General features: G+C 40.6%; 2 protein-coding genes across 5 annotated transcripts; one reads left to right on the forward strand and one right to left on the reverse strand.

The window, feature by feature from the left end:
* Positions 1 to 882: 882 nt before the first annotated feature.
* Positions 883 to 18,210, forward strand: pkn3 (protein kinase N3). Of its 3 annotated transcripts, none has more exons than XM_020618787.1 (23): positions 883 to 911; positions 2,772 to 3,048; positions 3,408 to 3,577; positions 4,781 to 4,904; positions 5,183 to 5,233; positions 5,831 to 5,982; positions 6,443 to 6,662; positions 6,733 to 6,915; positions 7,891 to 8,000; positions 9,184 to 9,327; positions 9,753 to 9,828; positions 10,116 to 10,275; positions 12,134 to 12,224; positions 12,315 to 12,376; positions 13,357 to 13,426; positions 13,689 to 13,780; positions 14,542 to 14,718; positions 14,819 to 14,881; positions 14,970 to 15,046; positions 15,941 to 16,083; positions 16,839 to 16,946; positions 17,132 to 17,212; positions 17,994 to 18,210. In XM_020618787.1, the coding sequence occupies exons 1-23, from the start codon at positions 891 to 893 to the stop codon at positions 18,192 to 18,194; spliced, it is 2,853 nt and encodes a 950-aa protein (XP_020474443.1). In that variant the 5' UTR covers positions 883 to 890; the 3' UTR covers positions 18,195 to 18,210. The 3 variants fall into 3 exon arrangements, with proteins under 3 accessions (XP_020474443.1, XP_020474444.1, XP_020474445.1); XM_020618788.1 differs by having other exon boundaries at positions 5,186 to 5,233; XM_020618789.1 differs by lacking the exon at positions 5,183 to 5,233.
* A 42-nt stretch (positions 18,211 to 18,252) lies between these two features.
* Positions 18,253 to 23,117, reverse strand: zdhhc12b (zDHHC palmitoyltransferase 12b). Of its 2 annotated transcripts, XM_020618790.1 has the most exons (6): positions 22,888 to 23,117; positions 22,601 to 22,788; positions 22,247 to 22,386; positions 21,480 to 21,572; positions 20,471 to 20,637; positions 18,253 to 20,377 (listed from the first exon to the last, which is right to left on the reverse strand). In XM_020618790.1, the coding sequence occupies exons 2-6, from the start codon at positions 22,716 to 22,718 to the stop codon at positions 20,062 to 20,064; spliced, it is 834 nt and encodes a 277-aa protein (XP_020474446.1). In that variant the 5' UTR covers positions 22,719 to 22,788; positions 22,888 to 23,117; the 3' UTR covers positions 18,253 to 20,061. The 2 variants fall into 2 exon arrangements, with proteins under 2 accessions (XP_020474446.1, XP_020474447.1); XM_020618791.1 differs by lacking the exon at positions 22,888 to 23,117 and having other exon boundaries at positions 22,601 to 22,877.
* Positions 23,118 to 23,610: the final 493 nt, after the last annotated feature.

Consider the following 23,610-nt stretch of genomic DNA (forward strand, 5'->3'; position numbering starts at 1 on the left):
AGTTGGGGAAAAAACTCCCCACTTTTCTATTTGTGTTAATGGTGTAAATTTTAACAACTAATGACTAAAATGCTACATAGAGTGCAGTTTGTTTATTCACACACTGACATTATTACCTCGCATCAGCGGGTGCGTGAAAAAGGTGCGGTGCGGATTTTAACAACGCTGGCCATATAGGGAGAGAAATAAACACCAAGGACTGAAGACTGCCGAGTTGGGTAGCAATGGCAGAAGCGAGACTTTCCGAAGCATTTGAAATTGTTCCAGAAAATGGTTTACGGTTTTGAAACATTTAAATTATCCCACGCTGGCGACATCTGCTGGTTAAAGGCCTGTAAATACAGTAGAAAGACGAGCGATTTGGGAGATGCATGTTTTTTTTTCTCAACAAATTGTACTTTTACCGAGGCTAAGTAACATTTTGGGTGCAGAGTATTTTTTACACTGTGGTACTGCTACTTGTGCTTCTTCCACCACTGGTTTCCAATCCTCTCCTGCTTTTGTACATCACACGTCAAGTTGGCCAGACGAATTTTCCCTGGACTGCGCCTTTAGTCCACCTGGGCAGGTGTATCGAGTACTCGAATGTGATTGGTTGCTGCATCTTCTCTGTCAGTACGGACTGCCAACCAATCCTATTGGCGTTTGCTGACGTAGGTTTTGCGTTGAGCCGCAGTTTAACACAATTCAAAATTTTAAGACTGTTTTGAACAGGAGAACACGTCCAGGACGAGCCGTGAACAGCTTAAGTAAACACTGACTTTCACATGCTGCTGCCAGCTGACCTGAGGTAGTTGGGCCATTCCCCCCGGACCTGTTTCTGGCTCGAAGAGGACCCGCGGCAGGTGGAAGAGACGCTGAGGCTGCGTGAATGTCCAGCACCAGCCACCATGTCGGGTTTAACACCACAGGTAGGCTAAGTTTAATGCCAGAGGTTGTCCACTTCTTCAAGTTACGTTTAGTTTAGTTATCATGGAGACATAGTTGCCAACCTGACCCCAATATTACCAGACGTTCAGGTTAGTTAAATAAGATGTCACTTTGCCAGACAGGCGTTCTGGATTTTCCTGTTTGTCTCGTTTGCTTCTTCGCATAGTTCTGTTTATAGACAAATGCCCGTCAAATTTAATTGTAACTATTGACTCAGTTTCATTAAAAGATGTTGAATCAATTCACTTCTTCAGAAATAGGCAAACTGAGATTTTATTTGAACAAACACCCATTTCTCTAGTTACCTAAAAGCATTTTAGGTAACTTATTTAGTCGGTTTAACTGTAAAACCTACTGTCTGCGTGAAAGAAGATGAGTTGGTGTAGAGAGTTTCACATTTCAATAAGATGAGTCATTTGGTAAGTTTGTATTGTAACAAAATATTATATAAAGAAATCTCATTTTCCCATAAGTCTAGCGTAATTAAAACGATTAATTTAAAGCTGGGTGGCATCTAGCCACCATTTAATGTAAGGCAGTGTACATGGTAGGCTCACTGTGGGCCCTAGACTTAAAACTACTTCCTAGAAGTAGTAAGGTCAACCTGTTTTGTTTAGGAGGAGGTGTCTGTTAGGTAATACAGAAGATAACACCCATAGAAATGAATAGATACCAAACACAAAGGACAGCCTCAAAGGGTGCTTTTCATGCTTGGGCATATAGCAAAGCCAATTACTAGTAGCAAATAAAGTAATTATCCAGTAGTTATTGTAGGTTAATAGGTATTTGAGTTGGGATTGCAACTAATTCAGTGCATGCTTTTTTTTTTTCTCGGGGTACTTCGGTTTCCTCCCACAATCCAAAGACATGCAGGTTAGGTTGAGTGACAACTAAATTGCCTCTAGGTGTGAATGCGAGTGTGAATGTTTGTCTACAAGTGTCAGCCCTGTGATAGACTAACACCCTATCCAGGGTGTAACCCGCCTCTTGCCCAGTGTTGACTGGGTCTTAGAAGTGGCCCCAGCCCCACCCCACCAGACCCTCTAGCAGCATAGATAATGGCTGGATTAATGGTTTGGTGCATATAATGTCAGTGAAAAAACATGTGAATCACAACTTGGCAAAATTCAACTTTGTCTCCAGATTTGTCTCGACTGTAGTCCAAAACGCAAAGACATCTAGTTTATTGTTATGCATACTAATATATTTTGTTATTGCTTAACAGGATATAACCTGTCTCGTGAGTTCAGTTAGGGTTATTATTTTGATTACTGATTAATACTCTGATTGTTTTCTTCAGTGCTCAACTATTTATTCTATGAAGTGTCAGAAAATAGAATAAAATGCCCATAACTATTTCATAAAGCCCAGGATATTGTCATTAACTTGCTTATTTTGTCTGTATGCACTTTGGTTATTCTAGAGGTATTTTAAATGAACATTTTGACCAGGGCTAAAGGATTTGGAAAATTAATCTAATTGCTTCTTCTTCTTTTATTTGTTTTTCTAGAAATATTGCAATTGTGATTTTAAAATGTGATTTTCCCCCTTCTGTATTATTCCCTGAAAATAAGCTTTACTGTAAATAACACCAGGAAGACGTCATGTGTCAACCCAACATTGCCATGTGCACTAGTGGTGCTGAAGGTTAATGCTGTTAAATTTACTTTGTACTCATTTGTATTTCTATTTTTCACTTTCCTTTCTATATGTAGTTATTTAACTATAGCCTAGAGAATGTGTGATTAGAATTCAATAATAATTTTAAAACAATAGGGTTTGAACACTGTTGGTGCTTGGACCCTTAACAAGTATTTTGATTGTCGTGGTATGCCTTTCAGAGCAACAATCTGCAGGGTCTAGATGAGGGGGATATTCTTGACCCACAATTTCAGCAGCGTTTGGAAGATGCCCGCACTGTGATCAGACATGAGATTCAGCGGGAGCTGAAAATCAAGGAAGCGGCTGAAAGGCTGCGGCGGGCTGTCACCAATCGCAAGAGTGCAGCTGATGTTGAAGGCCAACTCAAGGCTTCGAGTCGCAAGCTGGACAAATTGCACTGGGAACTGCAGGAACTTAATGCCAGGTCTATGGCCACAGAGCGAGACAGCACCACAGGTAACTAAAACGGAGAACGAGCATACTACAGGTACCCAGCAGTAGACAGTGGTTCACAATGAGGGGCAAGTGACAAAGCAGTCTATTTCTATGTTTGTTCCTCCCCCCCGCCTTTGTATGCAGCTAAAGCCAACAGGTTTGGTTATAAGGTATTTGAACATTTTGGATATCCTTGTCACTGGTGTGCAAAGATGTACACCTTCTGAAATAATTGAAAGAAGCAATAATTACAAAACTTGTTAAATGAATAAATTGAATTGTCATTTAACCCTCTCAAATCACTGCTATTCTATTTCCTCCCTCAGACAAGCTCATCCTAATGCTGTATGGGATTTTTTATTTTTTATTTTTTATTGCAGGCTTCTTGGAAGAAGACGACAACCAGTCAACAGAGTCGTGTCAGTGGGAGGATGTCACATCACCACTGACCAGTCGAGTTAGAACCCTGCAGAAACAGCTCACCATGGAGACCAAAGTCAAACAGGGTGCTGAGAACATGATCCAGACTTACACCAACGGCTCAGTCAAGGTACAGCACAGCAGGGCCCAGTTTACACACACGCCTCAGTCTTGTCCCATGTTCACACATTTAGTCAGAGTGCTGACTTACATGGTCTCTCTGTAACTCATGTTGTAAACTGTTGGCAGCAGCAGAAAGCCTGAAGTGAGTTATGTCTCAAGTCTCTAATGATTCAAGTGTAATATGTCCATTCTAAGAGAATATTCTCCAGTAGACTTATATCCACTGTGTTAACTAAAAGTGTTTATCTTGGGCTAATACTGTGTCCCTCTGATCTGCCATATACCATCTAATGTTTCCATTGTTGAGTTCTGTGAGCTTGCAAATAATGCAGAGACTGAATCTAAGTACACGTATTAAGTCAATTAATTTTGAGTTATGAGTCAAGTCAGAAGCCTATTTATATGAGGCTTGAGTGCTACCCGAGTCTGAGCATGAGTGCCAGTCTCTGCTGAGGAACATCTGAAAATCAGGTCTTTTCTCTCCTGACTGGGTCTTGAGAAGGTCATACATGGTTTTAGAGCATCTGTTAATTACTGTAATTTGTTGTATTTGGAGCTTTTGTATCTCACACCTTCGGCAACAAATACAAGCAGACAAGATCATATCAGCCTGGTTCTGGGCTCTCAGCTGCCAGCTCTAGAACTGATTTAATTTAATTACTGGTTATCTTTAAAGCATTTCATGGCCTAGCTCCTGGCTACATCTCTGAGCTGTTGCTCCTCTACAAGCCAGAGAACAGCCTCAGATCCTCAGGCAGGACCCTTCTGCCTGGTCCAGAGTCCTCAAGACAAAAAGGAAGCTGGGTGTTAGCATTCTGGGCCAAGTCTGCAACTCGCAGAATCACTGCCATCTTTCAGATCACTTCCAAAAACTTTCTTTTATTTGTTTTATGTTTTATTGTTTTTATTTTGTTATATTTTTAAACATCTAATTTAATACCAAAGATTTTATTGTAATTCGGTACTAGCAACTATCAGACCATACACTTGTTGTGCACAGGCGCCATTGCTGTTAAATATTGCTCCTTGAACTACAAAATTAGATTAGTAAGTGTCTAAAACTGACAGATTGTTTACTTTAATGTGGGCAGGCACCTGTGGTTTTGTTCCAGAAGTTGTTTTGGCAGATCGCCTATCAAGCTATTTCAATAATCAACTTAGTGCAGAAGAATTACTGCAGTGGTCTTTAGTTGTTCATTTTATTTTCCAGGACAGGAAGATGCTGTCTACTGCCCAGCAGATGTTACAGGACAGCCGCACAAAGATTGAGCTGCTGCGCATGCAAATTATCAAAGTCGGTCAAGCCAGAGAGGGGGAACGGGATAGCATGTATGGTAGGTCTTACCATACAAACAGCTACACTTTTTTGCCTTTGCATTATAATCTCCACCAGAAAACAGTATAACAGGCACATTTCTGAAAATGTGAACTGTGACAAATCACATGTAAGTAACATTATCATATCATGAATCATTGTTTTAACTTTTGTAACAAAGCAAATGCAAACGGTATCTAAAAACATGAAATGATCAAATTGATACTCAGTGCAACAAGTTAGGTCTAATACAAGCTTTGTCCAGATCTTTCAAACGTATGTAATGGTCTTCATCAGCAGATGGAGTTTGCTCAGGCTCCATGGACAGGCAGAGCTATCATCAGAGAGGTGTGGTTGACAGTTCTGGAAGAAGCCATTACTTATAGTTTGTATTATTTGGTCAAACTGTTCACAAGGTGAAGAATGAACTTGCTAAAAAACTGCAAAGTAGAATGTAGTTGTTTTAGGCTTTTGTTATAATTAGCTTTGAATCCATAATTTGGACAACCAAGTTTTATAAAAAAAAAATTCTGATGTTGAATAATCTACCAGTATGAGCAGAATTTAGTTTTGCTTTATCAATACTTTACAGAAGATTCTGGATTTGTACTGATATGCATATATATCTATCTGTATACATATCTATTAACAAAGTTGTCATATTAACATATTGGCTATGTTAATTAAAAACTAGGATTTAATGGTTACATGAAAAACAAACTTTGAACCACAAATCAGACAAGATTTGAGAAATGGAAATATGATGCCAATTGGCGTCATTCATTGAGCTTAGGTACGAATGTCTTTTGTAATAATAATAATAAACTAACAATAATAAATAACAGCTTAGACACAGTGGCCTTTAAAGGCTAGTGCATAGTGTATCTGTTTTAAAATGTGCTGATGATGTCTAAGTCTTATAAACAGTACTCTGCCTGCCTAAAGGTCATCCTGTAGAGGTGATCAGTCCTCTGGAGCTGCGGGTGGCTGAACTCATGCACCACATGAAAATAGAATCGGCTGTAGCAGACGGAGCTAAAAATGTGGTGAAACAGTTGAGTGGGCGTAAGATCCAGGACCGTCGCATACTTGCAGAGGTGGGAACCAGCAGGATAGTCTTTATTATTATTATTATTATTAAAACAACACATTATTAAAATCAGTACCACCAGGAAATTAGTCTGGGATCTGAGATCAGATCACTACTGTGTCTTGAAAACAATGTAGAAACATCACTGCTGCTGCTAACAGGACTCATTGTTTAATCCTGATTCAGTTTGTCAGGATCATTCAAGACTTTTCACAGTAAGCCCTGCTGTTCTGAGCCTCCTTTATGAAAGCCTCACAGGCTGGTCTGAAAGGGAAATGTTTCCATGGTAACTTAGGTTAGGCTTACTTAACTTTATGAAAAGTCTTTCCTAAAACTAAGTCTGTCTTACGATGTGTACTACATAACCAAAACATCCCTGGTTTGTTTCTACCTGGGGATCTTTGTTGCACGCCATTTCTCTCTGTTTTTCTGTATTCCTCATGAATGCTGTGCTGTGCATCCCTCAGGCTCAGGCACGGATGCAAGAGTCGTCTCATAAGGTGGATTTGTTGCGTCTCTCCCTGGAGAGACGTTTGAGCGAGCTGCCTCAGGACCATCCCCAGCATGCTGCCATTAAAGATTTACTAGTTCTGGGAACCTCGCCTTCCTATGGCACGCCAAAGAAGCAGTCTAGCATTCCATCCTCATCCTCCTCTTCCTCCTTCTTCAGACCAGCCTGTCTAACAGGTTGATCCCTCAACCAAATAAATGTTTTCCAAAAACTTGAAACTGAACTGACAACAGTGCTTTTCCTCAGGTCGGTTAGAGGTGTGCTTGATGGGCTGCCAAGACCTGTTGGAGTCTGTTCCGGGCCGTGTACATTTAACCGGTGGGTCATCCACCTCCGGAAGCCTTTCAGATGGAAAGTCTCTCAAGGTGAGAGCTGGCCTATCAGGACGCAGTGCCAATGGCAAGACAGCAAAGGCTGATGACCTGTCATGTAAGTCAGCACAATAATATTTTGTTTGGTTGCTTTACTTCCTCTTTTTTAGGGAAGTAAAGCAACCTTCTAGTGCACTCATGTCTTGTATGAGTTCCTTTGTTTCAGTTGTTTTTTGTTTCGCTCATTATATTTATTTATTTACATATATTGATACTACCTTAAAAATAACACCTACTTGGCTAACACAAGAATTTGAAATGTGGGTTAAATGTTATTCAAGAATTTGAAATGTGGGTTAAATGTTGTTATTAATTTACTGCACACACACACACAGAAACTTGTAGTCAGTGTCATGATAACAGAACTGAGACTGAGATAACGCTGTGTTTACATCCCTAACAACGCAACATGAAACTGCATCACCTTTGCTACTGTATCCCAGCTTTGACCAATGCTCAGTTGCCATTACAGTATTACCATGAATATACGCTTTAGAAACATGCCAGTGTGATTAAGTAGTTTTGTGAGTCCTGAATAGTGTTTGCAGATCTTCTTACCAAGGTGCGTACTGCTGCAACAAGCAGTGCTGAATTTGATACTATGGAAGTGCAATGCTTTCACAAAGGAAGAAAAAGAGACTTTATCTTGTAAATATGAGTTCTGTATGCCATAATCAGGATTTACTATCACAAAATGAGAAAAGATCTCATTATTAAAATCAGGACACTTCAGAGATATAGAAGCCTTGAATTTGTTTTTGTTTATTTTTTTGTAAATGTGCTTCTATATGATGCTGCTCATAAAGCTTAATATTGCTGTGAGCTCACATTAATAGTTGAAAACAGCACAGATGAGTGATATTTTTGAATCTCTTGCCTCATCTGGATTTTAGCTGCTGAACACACAGTGGACACAGTTTAGACAGATGTTCAGATTTTGTGTTTTTATGGCTGCTAACACTCTTTTTTTTTTTCTTATTCAAACATTTACAGCTATTGTGTATATCACTTTGTATTTGTATTTGTGTCTCAGCGGAAATAAGTGCTGTGCTGAAGGTGGACAACAGGATAGTGGGTCGTACACATTGGAGACAGCTGGGCAAAGAGGCCTGGGGCCAGAGCTTCAGCATCGAGCTGGAACGGGTCAGTTGCTTTTACTTCACTAAGCAACTTAAAGGACAGCTCCATTGTTTAAACAGACAGTCAACTTACATGCTTGTAGGAGAACGTGGAAGTGAAATTACTGAGTTTCTGACACTTAACTGTAATATAGTAATGTTAAAACATAGACGAGTTTCAGAAGAGACATCTTTCAAATGACAGGGTTAGCCAGTAGTCCTCTCTACAGACACAAATGCCTCCGGAGTATGCGTTTTAGTCATCAACAGATAATGAGATTTGTGTCGGAGGATAAATTATCTTGGTTTGGGCTTCAAGACAACTAACTGATATCAGAAAGCCATTGTTACAAACTGGGAGCACTGAGCATGAGAGGCAGGCAGAAAGATGCTATTCAATGCATTATGACAGATGTAGGATCGAGTGTTTTTTATACTTAATAAAGTGGGAGAACCTGCTGATTCTGGGTGCGGTTTTCCCCATTTTGTATTTTCATCTTAATTAGTTGTGAGAGTCAAAGCTGTAGAAAATTCAAAACACTTTATTGAATTTGAGAACAAAAAAGTGGCAGCCATATTTGCTGAATTCATCCAAACATGACCCAGATTCTAATTTAAATTTATTTAAATTACACAAATCATATTTCTCAGCACTTTAGTCCCGAGCTTCCTTCTGTTAAGAACGACTATTGGATGTTTGCCAGCCTTGGGAGTGGTTGTTAATTCTCTGAAGTGCACAGACTGGAACAGTACTTTGACTTTACTTTTTATTCAAGATCACAGTTGTTCATGTTTTGTACTGATGATTCAACATAAGAATATCATGTAGCAGTAAAAGTCAGTCATGTAACACATATCCTAATATTGTCAATTTGAAAAGTTAATGTAACTTTTACTTCCAGAAGCTGTCAGGATACAGTAGCTCGGCCGACGCGGCATAGATTTCTACCATTGTACCATTGTACCATTTACTCTGTCCCTCGTGAATCCCCCAACTTTATGAAACTGCAGCACTAAAACATCAGAGTACCTTTTAAAAAAAAAAAAATGTGATAAAAGAATTTTTCAGGTTCTCACCAACACCACAAGAGTATCTCATTATTGTGTCACTGCAGAGGTCTTACAACATTAATTATTTTTTCTCAGTTGTGGGAGTGAGTGATATCCCATCAAACCTCTGAGCATTTGTTGTGTGCATGTTGATCTAGTCCAGGGAGCTGGAAATTGCTGTGCACTGGAGAGACTGGCGGGCATTAAGTGGGGTGAAGTTCCTGCGGCTGGAGGACTTCCTAGATAACCAGCGACGTGGCATGTGTCTCCAGCTGGAGCCTCAGGGCATCCTCTTCATTGAGGTTCTCACTTTCATCTCTAGGCTATAGACATTTTGCCTTTATTGACACCTGTTTGATGTTATAGTTAAACTACACTTAAAATCACTGGGCAAACAATATATAATAATGAAATTTTACAGCCTACTGCTAAACAGCTTGCTTCCCATGTGCATACATGTCTCATTACAGAGTTGTCTTCATTTTTAAATCCAGTAAGGTTTGAGTTGTTCCCTTATTGTTTTTACTCCATGAAAATGAAAAGTTCAACTCTGTGCCCTTTAAGTTTTTTTGTTATTGCAGTAAGTAGCAGGGACTGACAGTCACAGTACTGTAGACGGTGTTGTGACTAAAATCCTTCTAAGCAGTACACATCTTCCACTATGATACAGCCAGTAGTATTAGTGCTGTAACAGTCCTTAACCTGAATCTCCTCTGTTGATTTCCAGGTGACATTTATTAATCCAGTCATTGAGCGGCGCTCCAAACTCCAGAGACAAAGGAGAATTTTCCCTAAAGAAAAAGGTAGTTCGAGAGCTCTGTTGTGAATATTATGAACCACCCTCATCTGGAATAAATATGTAAATGTTACATTTCATTAACTGCAATTAAACCATAAAAAGGCTAACTATATGTTTTTTTTTTTCAATGATTCCTAAGGAGCTAACTACATTGTATGAATAATCAAAAATTTGACAGCTACAACACAATAGACAGTATTATGTTTGTTCAGTGAGTCCCTAAAAATTTTCCACGATTTGCATGTGAAGATGTTGGTATATAGTTCAGATTTGAACTCCTTCTCTTCACAGGGAAGAACTTCCTGCGTGCTGCACAGATGAACATGAACTTTGCTACTTGGGGCCGTTTGATGATGAGCATCCTGCCTCCCTGCAGCTCTCTGGAGCCCATGAGCCCTCCATTAGCTGGCCCTAACACCGGCCCCATATCCTCCACTACTTCCCTGGCACAGTAAGACTCTGGTGTCTATACACACAGTGAACCAGAAAACATCTCAGTGCCACACCTATAAAAGAACTGTTTCAAAAAAGAGCCATTAACTTCTTTGCTTAACTTTCCACAGTGACTTGAGGCTATTTTTACCCATTCATGTTATCTGAGAATAAAGAGAATGTGGTTTCTGTGAAGGGCTGATAGCAGCATCGTCACTGACCTGCATTCAGAGTTGAGAGGCTTCAGACACAGGGGTATCATAATGATGTTATAAAGAGGAGCATTATTAAAGGAAAACAGCACTGATATTTTTCCTGTTGTTAACAGAATCGCATGTGCAGAGCCAAACCAGTAATGAATGTAACCTACTAACTGTATGTGTAGCTAAAGTCTGATATACAGTCAAAAAGTATTCAGACTGCTTCACTTTCTGCACAGTTTATTATATAATAAAACTGCCATTTTTAACCATCCCTCTACACTCAGTAACCCATAAAAAAAACTGAAAACATGGTTTTAGAAATGTTTGCCAATTAATTAAAAATCAAAAACTAAAATTTCTCTTTTAAAAAGTATTCAGACAATAAGTATAATTGCTAAGCCTTAGAGACCAACATGTAGGTGCCACTGAGATGTATTCAGATCAGTCTCATGAAATGATTAACCACAAAATCTAGACAGCTATTAGTGTTTAATTTGCTATGTACTACAGTACAAACTATGTCAAGTATGATTAAGTATGCATATATGTTCTGAATATATGTATGTGCATAAAGTATGTATGTTGGATATATGTGTGCATGTGTATGAATATGAATGGAGGTGTGTGTGTGTGTGTCAGGTGAACCACCAAAAATCTCTATGGAGGACTTCTGAGGCTTTGTTAGAGCGACCATGATGGAAGTACATCCTGCCACAGTGTTTTATGGTGCACCAACCACATTTCGAGTGCTATTCAATTTGCAACTCAGCGTTTGAGAGCTTGCAGGCATAGATTTAGAATCACAGAATCAGATTTGAGAGCATGATTGCTTGCTTGTTTCTGAGTCTGCCATCTCAGATTTCTTCACTGGTTTTTGTGTCAAAGTCAGTCGGTACCAAATGTTTTGGAAGTACACAAAACTATTTTTGAGAGCTATTCTATTTGCAAAACAGAAATTGAGCGCACACAGGCACAGATTATAGAATGGAGAAACCTGAGGGCACAGACTCAGAAACAAGCACATGCTTGGACAAATCGGATTCTGCGTTTACAAATGTGTGCCTGCACGCTCTCAAATGCTGAGTTGCAACTGAGTAGCGCTCGAAATATGTTTTTTTTTTTTTGTGTGCAGTTCTTTTAAAATGTAAAAGGTATTTACAGATCATTAAGGATAAGGATAATCACCTTTATTGGCCAAGTATGTTACACACAAGGAATTTGTTTTCGGTACAAAACCGATGCAGCCATCTGCGGCGCCAACTCAACCGATGGCTCTAACCATCGGGGGCAACGGGGGTTTTAGTGTCTTCCCCAAGGACACTTCGACATGTGGACTGCAGGCACCGAGATTCGAACCTCCAACCTTCCAGTTGTGAGACGACTGCTCTACCCACTGAACCACTGTCACCTGTTAGATGCACATGCTTATTTTTTTTTGATAGTTCATTAAAAAACTCTGGCAAAATTGTATTTATTATTCTGGCAATGTGCACAATAAGTTTGGGTGTTGGCCAAAGCTTTTTGTGAATTTTTTCATTTGTGGAGATGACACTGACCAGCATGTAGGAAATCAAGGATGTATCACAGAAACTAGACAGCCAAGCCAGAAGACAGCCCTAAAAGCCTTCAGTAAAACCGACATCACTAATAATAACAATCTGCTCTTTTTTTAAGAGATCCTGCCATAATGAGTCTAAATTTTGCCGAAGAGCAACCTGGCAGTTCTCCACGTCACACAAGAAAGAAAACTCAAGACTCTCCTCTGGTAAGCAAGTTAGATTGTCTCCATTATCAGCGGTTTTGTTGCATCCAGTCACTGATTTTATCCTCTCTGTTTACCTTACTGATGAACCAGTCTCCCAGGGCAAACAAGAGCCCAAAGCCAAAGCCACAACACTCAATCCATCCACCTCCACAGTAAGTTAGATTTAGTAGTGTTGACTTTTCCTGCACTTTCTGTGTGATGATTTGCACTACCAGTTTACAGTACTCTAAAATATTGTGCATGTAGTAATAAAAAAAGGAAAACTTAACAGCTCAGCTTGTCATGTACGTAAACCACAAAACTCTCTCAGTGCTCTACATGTATAATGATCTTCCTTTGTGGAGTCTCTCCACAGCCAAAAGGAAGGCTTTCCTCTCCATAGTGTTATAACCATTTTGAAGTAAGAAAAGATTCTTTTGTTTTTCTTTGCTAAAATAGATTTTAAATTCTAGGAGTAAAGAATATAGCTTTAGTGTTCTTTTTACATCTGCACACCAGTGACAGCTGTGGCCAGAAGCATTTTGTTTACAGGTTGCTTATCCATCTGTCCGTCTGTCCTGTTCTCATGCATGTGACATCTCAGGAACACCTTGAAGGAATCCTTTTAAGTTTGGCACAAACATCCACTTGGACTGAGAGATAAACTGATTAATTTTGGTGGTCAAAGATTCAGGTCACAGTGACCTCACATTTGTTCCATTGTTGTGAATGCGATATCTCAAACGCCTTGAGGGCTCAAGCATCCGCTTAGACTCAAGGATGATGTGACAAAGCTCTCTATCAGTCCCTTGTACTCCTCTGTACAAATAGTTCCTAAGTGAAGAAAGTGTGTTTCTCACTGGAAATTATTAACTAGAATCATAGTCATCACCAATATAGTGATCATTTACATTTTGCATAGACATACACTTAATATATTTTGTTAAATTCTTTCTTCACTACATATTAAATATGAGTCTGGACAAACATGCATGTACCGTAAACTGTAACTTGATTGGTTGGCACACAACTGTGAGGCGGTAATTCTAGTTTGATTCGTGTTATAAATGTGAGAGAACACGGTTTAAAACGAGGACAAGATGGTAAAAATGGATTAGCAATTTTTCATGTGCATTTTTGTATTTTTATGTAGCAAGGAAAAAGAGCTACAGATGCAAGACTTCAACTGTATTTCTGTCCTGGGAAGAGGTCACTTTGGAAAGGTACACATGCAACTTGCTCTCATCTGCAATATACCTGTCAAAAATATCAGACGCAGCATTATGAAAACTGAAGCCAAGTGCTGATTGTGTAATGCAAGTTAAGAGCGTCTCCAGCTTGAATTTGACCAGTAACATGTTATTTCATATCATCATCTCCTCTTCCCTCATTTCCTGTCAGCTCTCTTCTGTATTCTAGAAATGTGTTTTTACAAAAGATATATATGCATCAAGCGTTTCTCCTGTGTCATGTAACTGATCCAAGGTGCTGCTAGCAGAGTATAAGAAGTCGGGCAAACTGTATGCCATCAAAGCCCTGAAGAAAGGAGACATTGTGACACGTGACGAAGTTGACAGGTAAGAAATCCCTCAGCTAGTTAATGTGGGACATGATTCTAGTGTTACTGCGTCTTTCCACTTCCCCGCTATTTGTGATGAATAGGCTCTAAATGTGTCTGCACCAAGGTCCTGTGTCACAAAGCTGACTTCACTGAGCTGGTCAACAGGCTCTGATAACTCTGGGCTGTCATAATCTGCTACGAGTGTGTTCATGTGAAAAAGGCAGAGTTGGTCATTACAAGCAACATATGAAATAAAATGAATGATGTTTGAATTATCATAAATACTTTTGGAGCATATCAGCTGTGGAGCGTGGGTTCTTAATCTTTTTCTTACAAGTCGCCTGGATTTATGTAAGCGCCCCATTAGTCCTAACGTAATCAGTTCACTTTTTATTTATTTGTATAATACCAATTCAAAAGAACAGTCATCTCTGGGCACTTTACATAATCAGGTCTAGACCTCACACTGTTATAAGGAAAACCAAACAAATCCTCCTTGAGCAAGCTCTTGGTGACAGCAGGGAGGAAAAACTCCCTTTACCAGAAGAAACCTCTGACAAACACAGGTTAACGTTGAGCACATTGTTTTCTTATTTTTCTTCCAAAAAATAGTTAATGAAGGAAAGATGATATGAAAGTAGATACAAGTATGGATTTACTATTACAAGCAAGTTTCTAGTTCTGCCATTTATAGCAGTTAATGAGCAAGAAAGGGGGCAGTGTATGTGTAAATATCCAGCATTTCATTAGTAACCAGCTCGGTGTGTTTGTGTTCAGCCTCGTGTGTGAAAAGAGGATCTTTGAAGTGATCAATACTTCAAAACATCCTTTCCTGGTGAACCTGTATGGCTGCTTCCAGACCACAGACCACGTGTGCTTTGTGATGGCTTACTCCCCGGGAGGAGACCTCATGACACACATTCACACCAGCATCTTTACTGAGAAACAGACCCAGTGAGCACACATCAGTCTCTCTGCACCACTCTCCACTGGCATGCAGCAGCAGTATGATAGTATTACTTCTGTATCATCTTTTCTTCTTGTCTGTTTTTAGGTTCTATTCATCGTGTGTGCTCCTGGGTCTGGAGTTTCTCCATCGAAACAAAATAGTTTACAGGTGAGTCCTTTTCATGTTGCTTTCACAGCTGCATGTTAGGAGCATCTAGCATAAATTTGGACATTGTCTGCCCATTTGTGTCTGTCAGAGATTTGAAGCTAGACAATCTGCTAATGGATGCAGATGGCTTTGTCAGGATAGCAGACTTCGGCTTGTGCAAAGAAGGTAAGACATTTTGAGTAGTTTTCCCAGGTCCACTAAAAGTTAGTTTTTTGTTTGATCCAGATGTTTCATCTGTAATACATGGCAAGTAAAAAAATAGTTAAATGTCTTTTGTATGTTTTGATCATTGATCAAGGGCAGAGACACACCAAGCCAACATGAAAGAATTAGCAGTGACGAAGGCGTTGCCTCACCTCTGGGGCATTCAGGTTGAAAAAGTGACACGCCACAGAGACTATAGCTAACAGCCAACTAGCATGTACATTCTGTGCCTGCATGACAGAAATAACTCCATCTACCAGCAGGTGGCGGTGTCTGTAATTGCCATTTGGAAAGGGAAAGAAGAAGAGCTAGAATGCGGAAGTGTAAGTTTAAAAAAACACCTCATCTAACACAACTGCGGTTTACAGCTGTGTCTAATGGAGAATATGTCTGATAAGAAGTTGCAAATGACACTGGTGTCCTGCCCTTGGTCTTGTGGTTGTGAAAGAAGAAAGGAGGTGGAAAACAAGGAGAAACCGACTAAATGGGTGAAATCATGGACATTACAGTGACGGGCTGAAGGGCCTTTTCGTTCTCTTGTTGTGCACTGATTTGAAAAGCTGCTGACAGGGACTGACTGGTGCCAACAGTGTAAGGCACAGCGGGAGGACGAGCACTGACAGATGCTCACCGACAGTGTGACGGTGGCCGATGGCTGACCACCAGCTTGGTGTGTCTCTGCCCTCACAAGCACTCCGTGCTTCCTGAGTGAATTTCGATTGCAATGGGTGTACTGTGATTTTCATATTAGAATTTGTATGGAAGTGATCATGTCATGACAGATTTAAAAAGCTTCTGTCCATGGCAGTGATTGAAAGTGTCTGTCCACTTTAAGCTAGTTTATACTGTGTGTAGGTATGGGCCACGGGGATCGCACCTCAACATTCTGTGGCACACCAGAGTTTCTGGCTCCAGAGGTCCTGACAGACAGCAACTACACTCGCAGTGTGGACTGGTGGGGGCTGGGGGTCCTCATCTATGAGATGCTGGTGGGGGAGGTCAGTAGGATTACTAAACTGAGGTGAGGTCTTTGTGGGGAAGTGCAGGCTGATTCACCAGCCAGTTCAAGCGGACCACTACACAAATCCTCAGGGGCCCCAGCGGCTCTAAGTTTCACTGTGTAGCAGTTACTTTGTGTGAGTTTGATTAATTGAAAACATGCAAGAAAAAGTGAGCTGGCAAGTATTTATTGCAACATTTCTATTAATGCAGACGGACAATGACAGCTACACCTACAATTAAGCGATCATAATTTGCCATGAGAAATAGTTATGGTGTTACTTTTTGTGATAATTGAGTTCCTGTGTTAGATATAACACTGTACCAGTAATATTTCTATTTGTGTTGCACAGTAATCAGATGGTTACAAACTAGCCTGAGGACAGTGGTGAGGATGAACAGGGATCCCTCAATTTATGTTTGCCCCCTAGTGGATTAACCACCATGGTGCAGTTCCACACTGTAGGCTCACATGACAAACAGCAGCCAGTTCGATTTGACAGAATCTTTGTGTGAAAATTTAGAAATCAGGTATTCTGAGCCACATTGATTTCTGAAAACTTTAATCTTATTGTAAAGAAACTAGCCTTGTAAAAGCCCTTAAAAAGGTCAAATTGGTTCATTTTCTTAAGTTTGTTTTATTTCAAAATAATTTTATTTCATTTGTTCCTTGTGTCCTTGCTAACTGTGAAGAGATGACTTTCTGAAACAGTACCAGTGTGTAAGACATGTGCTGCTCTCTGATCTCTTTCAGTCCCCCTTCCCTGGTGATGATGAGGAAGAGGTGTTTGACAGCATTGTCAACGATGAAGTGCGTTTTCCTCGCTTCCTTTCTCCTGAGGCGGTGTCCCTCATTCAAAAGGTTGGTGTCCTACCAAAGGATCTGAATTCTGCATTGGAGTTTCTCATGATTTTAACAAAACCACTCTGTAATCATGAATCAACATCACTGATTTCAGTTGGTCTGGTTCAGGGGACAGGGCTCTGAATGATCTGAGGGTTGTGTGTTCTCTTTTACTGACTCCCCTCCGATGTTCTGTGCTTCAGCTACTGCAGAAAAGTCCTGAGAAGAGACTTGGAGCAGGAGTTGAAGATGCCTTAGAGATCAAGAGACACAAGTTCTTCCAGGTCATTATCCTGCACTAAATAACACCCTGCATGTACAGTAATTCTTTAACAGCAGCACTTGTCTGAACTTCTGTAATAAACAGTTTTCCAAGTAAATGATTAAAACAAAAAAGGCACAGCAGGTGCATATTTGCAGATGTCCTTGCTGCAAAAAATGTGTGGCTAAAAAATGTGAAATAGTTCAAGAGCTCATGGCGTGCTCAATTCCAACCATTTAATGTTTAATCTTGGAATTAGCTTTGCACCCGTCATAACTCCAAATAGTTAAAGAAACAAGGCATTAACAGACATGCAATGTGTTTTTTTTTTCTTCTTCTTATCGTTAAGTACCACTGAGTAGTAGAAACATCACTCCCTTTCAAGTAGCTCCAAGGTCGGTAAATCCAACTGGTGGTCGCTGCGTCTTCCCCCACACGACCACATACAGTCCCAAAGTAGTGAAATGAATTCCAACAGATAGCGTAGTGCTGAAAGGAGTTGAAATTATCAGTGTGTAAGTGGTGACTTGTGTGTAACATCTGCAAGGCGTTTTAAAGAATAAGAGATTTTTTTTTCTTATGTCCTATTTTAAATGTGCACCATTCACTGAACACGGTAGATGTGTTCATGTGTTAATGACTAACAAACAACATTAGGGATGGCTGCTGTGAAAAGATGTTTACACAGTATAAACAAGACAAATATATTTTTATTGTACGTAAACATAACAATGTAGCGCACAGCACCGACTGAATCCAAACTGCCAGTGACTTCTGTTTATTAACCCATTGTCTGCTGACAGGGAATGGACTGGGACGCTCTCCTGGCTAAGAAGGTGAAGCCACCATTCCTGCCCGTCATCAGGGCACCGCAGGATGTCAGTAACTTCGATGAGGAGTTCACGCGCCTTAAGCCAGTCCTCACCCTCCCACGAACACCCTTCCTTCTCACCGCTGAGCAACAGGAAATCTTTGCCGACTTTGACTTTTCCCACCTGAGTTGACCAAAGGGATTCTCCCTCCGTCCTGCAGCTTTGTCGAAGGTGGTTGATTTGTACCTACTTTTTTTTTTTTTTTTTTTAATTCTTCTGACTCCACAGAAGTTTAGAAACTACATTCCTGTCTGTTCCATGTCCACACACTTCAGCAAACTCAGCCTGTCACACATCACTGCCACACTTTGACACTGGATCTGATTTCATGGTAGAACATTTAACTTGTTTACTTTTTTTGCTCTGCCAAAGAATTAGAGCTAACTGTTAACTTGTTATCCTCAAGCAGTATGGCCACAAGGCTAAAGATTTGCCGTTTACCCTCAACATGAATTTTGGCTCAGGAATTTTTTTTTACAAATAGATTTTGTACCAGTTATGATCACAATGTCAACACTGCCTTCTCCATCTTATGAACTACACTGTAAATATTTGTGATCTAAGACTGAAGGACAAAGCATTCAGTGTACATTTTCTACTTGATATAATCACATGTCCATCAGTGGTTAACTAACCTATTGTTGGAATGTAATATACTGAAAATTGCCACATTTTTTAGGTTCTGTGCTATTTCTTAGTCAACACAACTGTACTTGAATGTTTTGAAATAATAATGCTCTTGTGATGGTTGTCCTTGTATAGAACAAAGATATAAGAAAATAATAAAATGTATATCTGCTGGATACTGAATGATCAGGAAACTCTTCACAAAACATTTTATTAATGTATACTGTATTTTCAAAGTTAAAAAACATTGCATGTCTGTATTGCATATAACCAAGAAGTACACAACATGAATTAAATGTTAATTCATATAAACCAGACCTCTATTAGGAGGCAATCTGCAGTTTGTCCAACACTACCGCTGTACATTAAACTCAACACCACATTTATTGCTGTCTTACAAGGTTACTATTGCACAAGGAAAAGCTCAAATGGAAATGTTTTGTTCTCACAGCTTTCTATTTTGTGTTCTCCCAGTTTAAACACATACAAAAGTCTAAAGACATTTGAGTTGAAAATAGTTTTTAAACTATATACAATATAAAATCGTCTAAAATGCTGTCCAGTGAAAGTCAAAGCAACCTCTTGGAGTAAGTGCTAAAAAACAATACAGTACAGTTTTTCATGCCGCCTTATTTCAAACCAGCTGAGGTTTGCCAAAAAACAACTCTCTCACTTGGTCTCACAGCTACTTAAAGAGAAAGGCTGCTGAAGCAAGTGGACCCTGTACAGCCTCAGTGTAGAATAACTAGGACCCAGCGACATGAACGGGGTAAAACTTTGTACACTAAACCTGACCATGTACCACTTTTTATAGGGAGGAGGAGACGATAACCAACCCTGGATCTGGACTGTCTACACATGCACCTAAAACAAGTCATTTTATTCAGAGGTTGATGCAATATTTGACATGTATCAAGAGTAAACTGAACAGTCCATTTATCATGTGACCCTCATAATGAGACTAGATAATTACTCTTCACATAAACAGGGTCAAGCAGAGTGTGGGTGCAAAAACAAAGCTCGAGTCAACAGGGCTTTAATACTAGCTTCACTCAGACTTTAAAAGTGGCCAAGGAGGTGCCTGTGGATAACTGCCTGTTTTAGGGAAACACTATGCTTGAATGGTTATAAATAAGGAAAAATAGCAAGCACTTCACTGCAGTATTGAACCACTGAGAGGAAAGAAGGTCAAGGAGAAGGGGAATGTTGCAGGGCTATGGCACAACAACACAAGTGCCCATATAAAACGGTAAACTGCACACAAGGATAGTTTTACCTTAACACTGTGGTCAGGTGCATGATCCCACAATGCAGAAAAGGTTGTTCTTCAGTGCAATCCAGTCATTTCAGTCTATTAATGTTCGTCACATTCCTAGACTTGGTCGCTGCCCTCCCTGAAGTACACCTGCTCCCACACCACTGTCCCCCACACACAGAAGAAACCCCAAAGGTTGTGGAAGGTGCCGCGGTCAAATGGGTTTTCATCTATACCACAGTGTTTGAGGTAAGAGATGCGGTGACGTGACATGAACTCCCAGGTGGTAGTGTTGAGAGAAACCAAGTAGAGGTGAGAGCCGAGCAGGAGCAGCACAATCAGCGAGAGCAGAGCTACCAGCACGGCCACGGCCAGCAGCACGCTGTTGGTCCGCAGCCACAGCTGCCACGTGGGCACATAGCTGAAACCTGTCCTAAGGAAACAAGCAGGAAAGAAGCAATGTGTAGAGGCTTTGTAGCTGCATGAATTTAGCAGCAGAGATGATTGGTGACAGAGTTGCACTAACCAGGCTATGTGCAGCCCCCACAGCAGTACCAGCAGCTGGATGGCTAGGTAAAGGACAAACCAGCGGTGGTTCCTCTCCCCAACACAATTCTCAATCCAGGGGCAGTGGTGGTCGTAACGCCGGACACAGTGCTGACACGTCTGGCAGTGCTTGGATCTCATTGGCTGCTGCTTGGGACAAAGTATTTGAGGAAACATAATTAAAAGTTTGTGTTAAAACCATACATTCAATCTATATGGATTGGAAACATTACTTCTGTTAACACTAGTTAACAGCCAGGCTTGATTCAAGCAACACTGGCTGGTCTTGTGTAAATCTGATTTTGACCACTGGTGTGAAGAAAATAGCTGCTTGCTGCTCATTAGCCTGGAATAAAGCTGTAATGCCATTTCTGAGGCAATCAGAACCACTGAGCCACATCCTGGCAACTGGAGAGATTTCATCAGATTTCATGGCTGCACCATCACTGAAGAAAACATCAGGAATATGGTTATTCCTGTGTGAGGAGGAGGGAAAAGCTGCATGCTGAGAACAAGTGTGTGATGAACTGCTCCTGTATGGTACAGTGGTTTGTGCTCACTGGAGGTAGCACAAGCCTGTAAGACACAGGAGTGCTGCCTGGAAACCTAGCTGTTATTCTACACCACTGATGGAACCTATAAGTACTATACAGCCTCCAGTGTCATATTTCAGTCTGAAGGCCACACTGGCAGCACAGACAGACATATTACACACACCATGTCCAGGAGTATTTTTTTTTCTTTCACACTTAAATACAAACTTCTGGCAGTATGACCTCAAAAAAAAGAGAATTAATTAGCTGAATTTCATAAAATTCTTAAATTTTAGTGAAAAAAAAAAAAAGTTCAAAATAACTTCACAGTCACAGTATTTCGCTTCAGAAACCTTGGAACCTTTTTCTCTGTGTTACCCTGAGTGAAAGTGTTCCTGTCCTGAATTACCAACCACATGAGGTCCTGGCAGCACGCTGACATGGCAGGGGGCCTACCTGCAGGAGACAGTGGCCACAGCGGCGCTGGCGCAGGGTTTTGGTCGTAGGTGGGATCATGTCCTGCTGCTCATCTGTCATTCCCAGGGTGAACTGGCATAACACAGGAGACTAACTGGTCAGAGAAGCCAATGTACATTTGAATTTCAAGCTGTTACCATAACCTGTTGTGCTGTTTGCTCCAATAAACATAACAAAATGTTCTAAAATAGCACTCCATAATGTATAGGTCGGATGTAAACACACTCCTGGGTCTTTATCATGAAACTGTTGTGACATTTACAAGTATGATCATACCTACATATTAGATTAACTGACCATTTAAGATACTATGAATTACACTAACCAACACATAGCTCTTACAGAGATGGAGTGACTGCAAAACAGGGATGCATCACATGCAAGCAACACCTGCACTATAACGCAGCACATGTGCAACGCCAAGGGCAGTGATAGATACAGAGGTGCTGCATGTGTTCCGTGTGTAAATGAACTTACAAACAACAAATACAACTATACTGACAAGTGTTTTTGTTTAAGAAAAAACAGCTGTGATAATCTGTAGGATAATCGCCCTACCATACACATCTTTACCCTTAAAAGTGTCCCAGACATTATCAGCAACATCTATTCAGCTACTTTTATTATCAACTAGCTTCCCAGTCTCAAAGGATTATAGCTGCCTCTTCGAGTATAATAACCCAAACATCTGACAAAGATCGCTCATATTCCTTATGACTGAAATAAATATTAAGTTCAGTAATCACCTGCAAGTCGCTGTCATCAGACAAGATGAAGCCTGGGTCCATCAGAGAGACGGTGAAATAAAGCAGCACGGACACCAGCACCAGCAGGACGAAGAGCACAGGCTGGACGAGCTGGCCTGTCTCCTCCTGCTTCCGCAGCTCTTCAGCCAAAACACAAGGGGAGATATGTCTGAGCTCAATCATCCCCACTGCCTGGAGGTCCCAGGATCAACTGGGACATTCACAGATTTTTTTCATGAATCAGATCTGACAATATATGTCAAGAATTAGCTCGTCGTTAATAGCTACAATGTTAAGCCCGCAGCTGCACATAATGTAGCGCTATAAAATGATCATGTGTGAGTGTAGGCTTACCTGTATCATGCAGGAAGAGTATTAAGGTTATGACCCATGTCAGAATGACGTGAGCGGTCCTTACTAGAAAGCCTGAGCCGAAAACATTTTTGAACATGGTCCTAGCATGGTAGGGCATCCATCGCAATCCTCAGCTGACTGGATGTTCACTCACAGCGCGGTCAGCGGCGAGCTAGCAACGAACGCAGCTATAATGACGAGATAACGAGCACAAACAAACCATTAATGATCACGTTCCTGAAACATCCAAATAGATAACGCGTCCTTTAGTCCAGTAGTGATGTTACCTGTGAAACCCGAGTTTGAGCAGAGGGAAAGTTCCCAAACAAAGCCTCGCTCCGAAGCAGGTGCCGTTAACCCGACTGTCACGTGACCAATGACAAACGGGGCCTTGTTTTGCCGGAATCACGTGACTGAGTCGGACGGACTGAGTAAAACCTGGTTCACATGGACGATTCCCTCTCCTGTCAGTAGTGCACACCTGTGGTAGCAAGACCCTTGTCAGACAGCGTCTTTTATAAAATGGGGCCACAGACAAAAAGGACTTGTGAACATTTTGGGCCGAATATTATTTCTAAATAAAAAAATCATTTAACAAACACCCTCATCAGTTACACAAGCACATAACTCACTTAAGCATTTTTACTGCCCACAAAACTGTCTCCCATAGCTAAAGCTTAAGTATAATATCACTGATAGCTGTCAGTGATGACTGCAACATTATTAGCTGAACACCTGAATGAGGCTTTGTCTCGCCATCACTATCAGCTGAACACCTGAATGAGGCTTTGTCTTGCCATCACTATCAACTGTTCAGTTTTGATGCCATATGTCAGAACAAGGTCAAGGGTGTGATTAAAACAGTGAGTGGGTTTAGTTAGTTTGAGAAAAGCCAACTGAGTCTAATAATGAACTGAATGCATTGTTGAGGCTGTCACTGTCAGCATCTACATGAATATTAAAGTCACCTACTATGATTATTTTATCTGTACTAAGCACTAAATCAGACA

The sequence above is a fragment of the Monopterus albus genome, unplaced genomic scaffold (assembly GCF_001952655.1).
Source record: "Monopterus albus unplaced genomic scaffold, M_albus_1.0 scaffold209.1, whole genome shotgun sequence".
Taxonomy (NCBI): domain Eukaryota; kingdom Metazoa; phylum Chordata; class Actinopteri; order Synbranchiformes; family Synbranchidae; genus Monopterus; species Monopterus albus.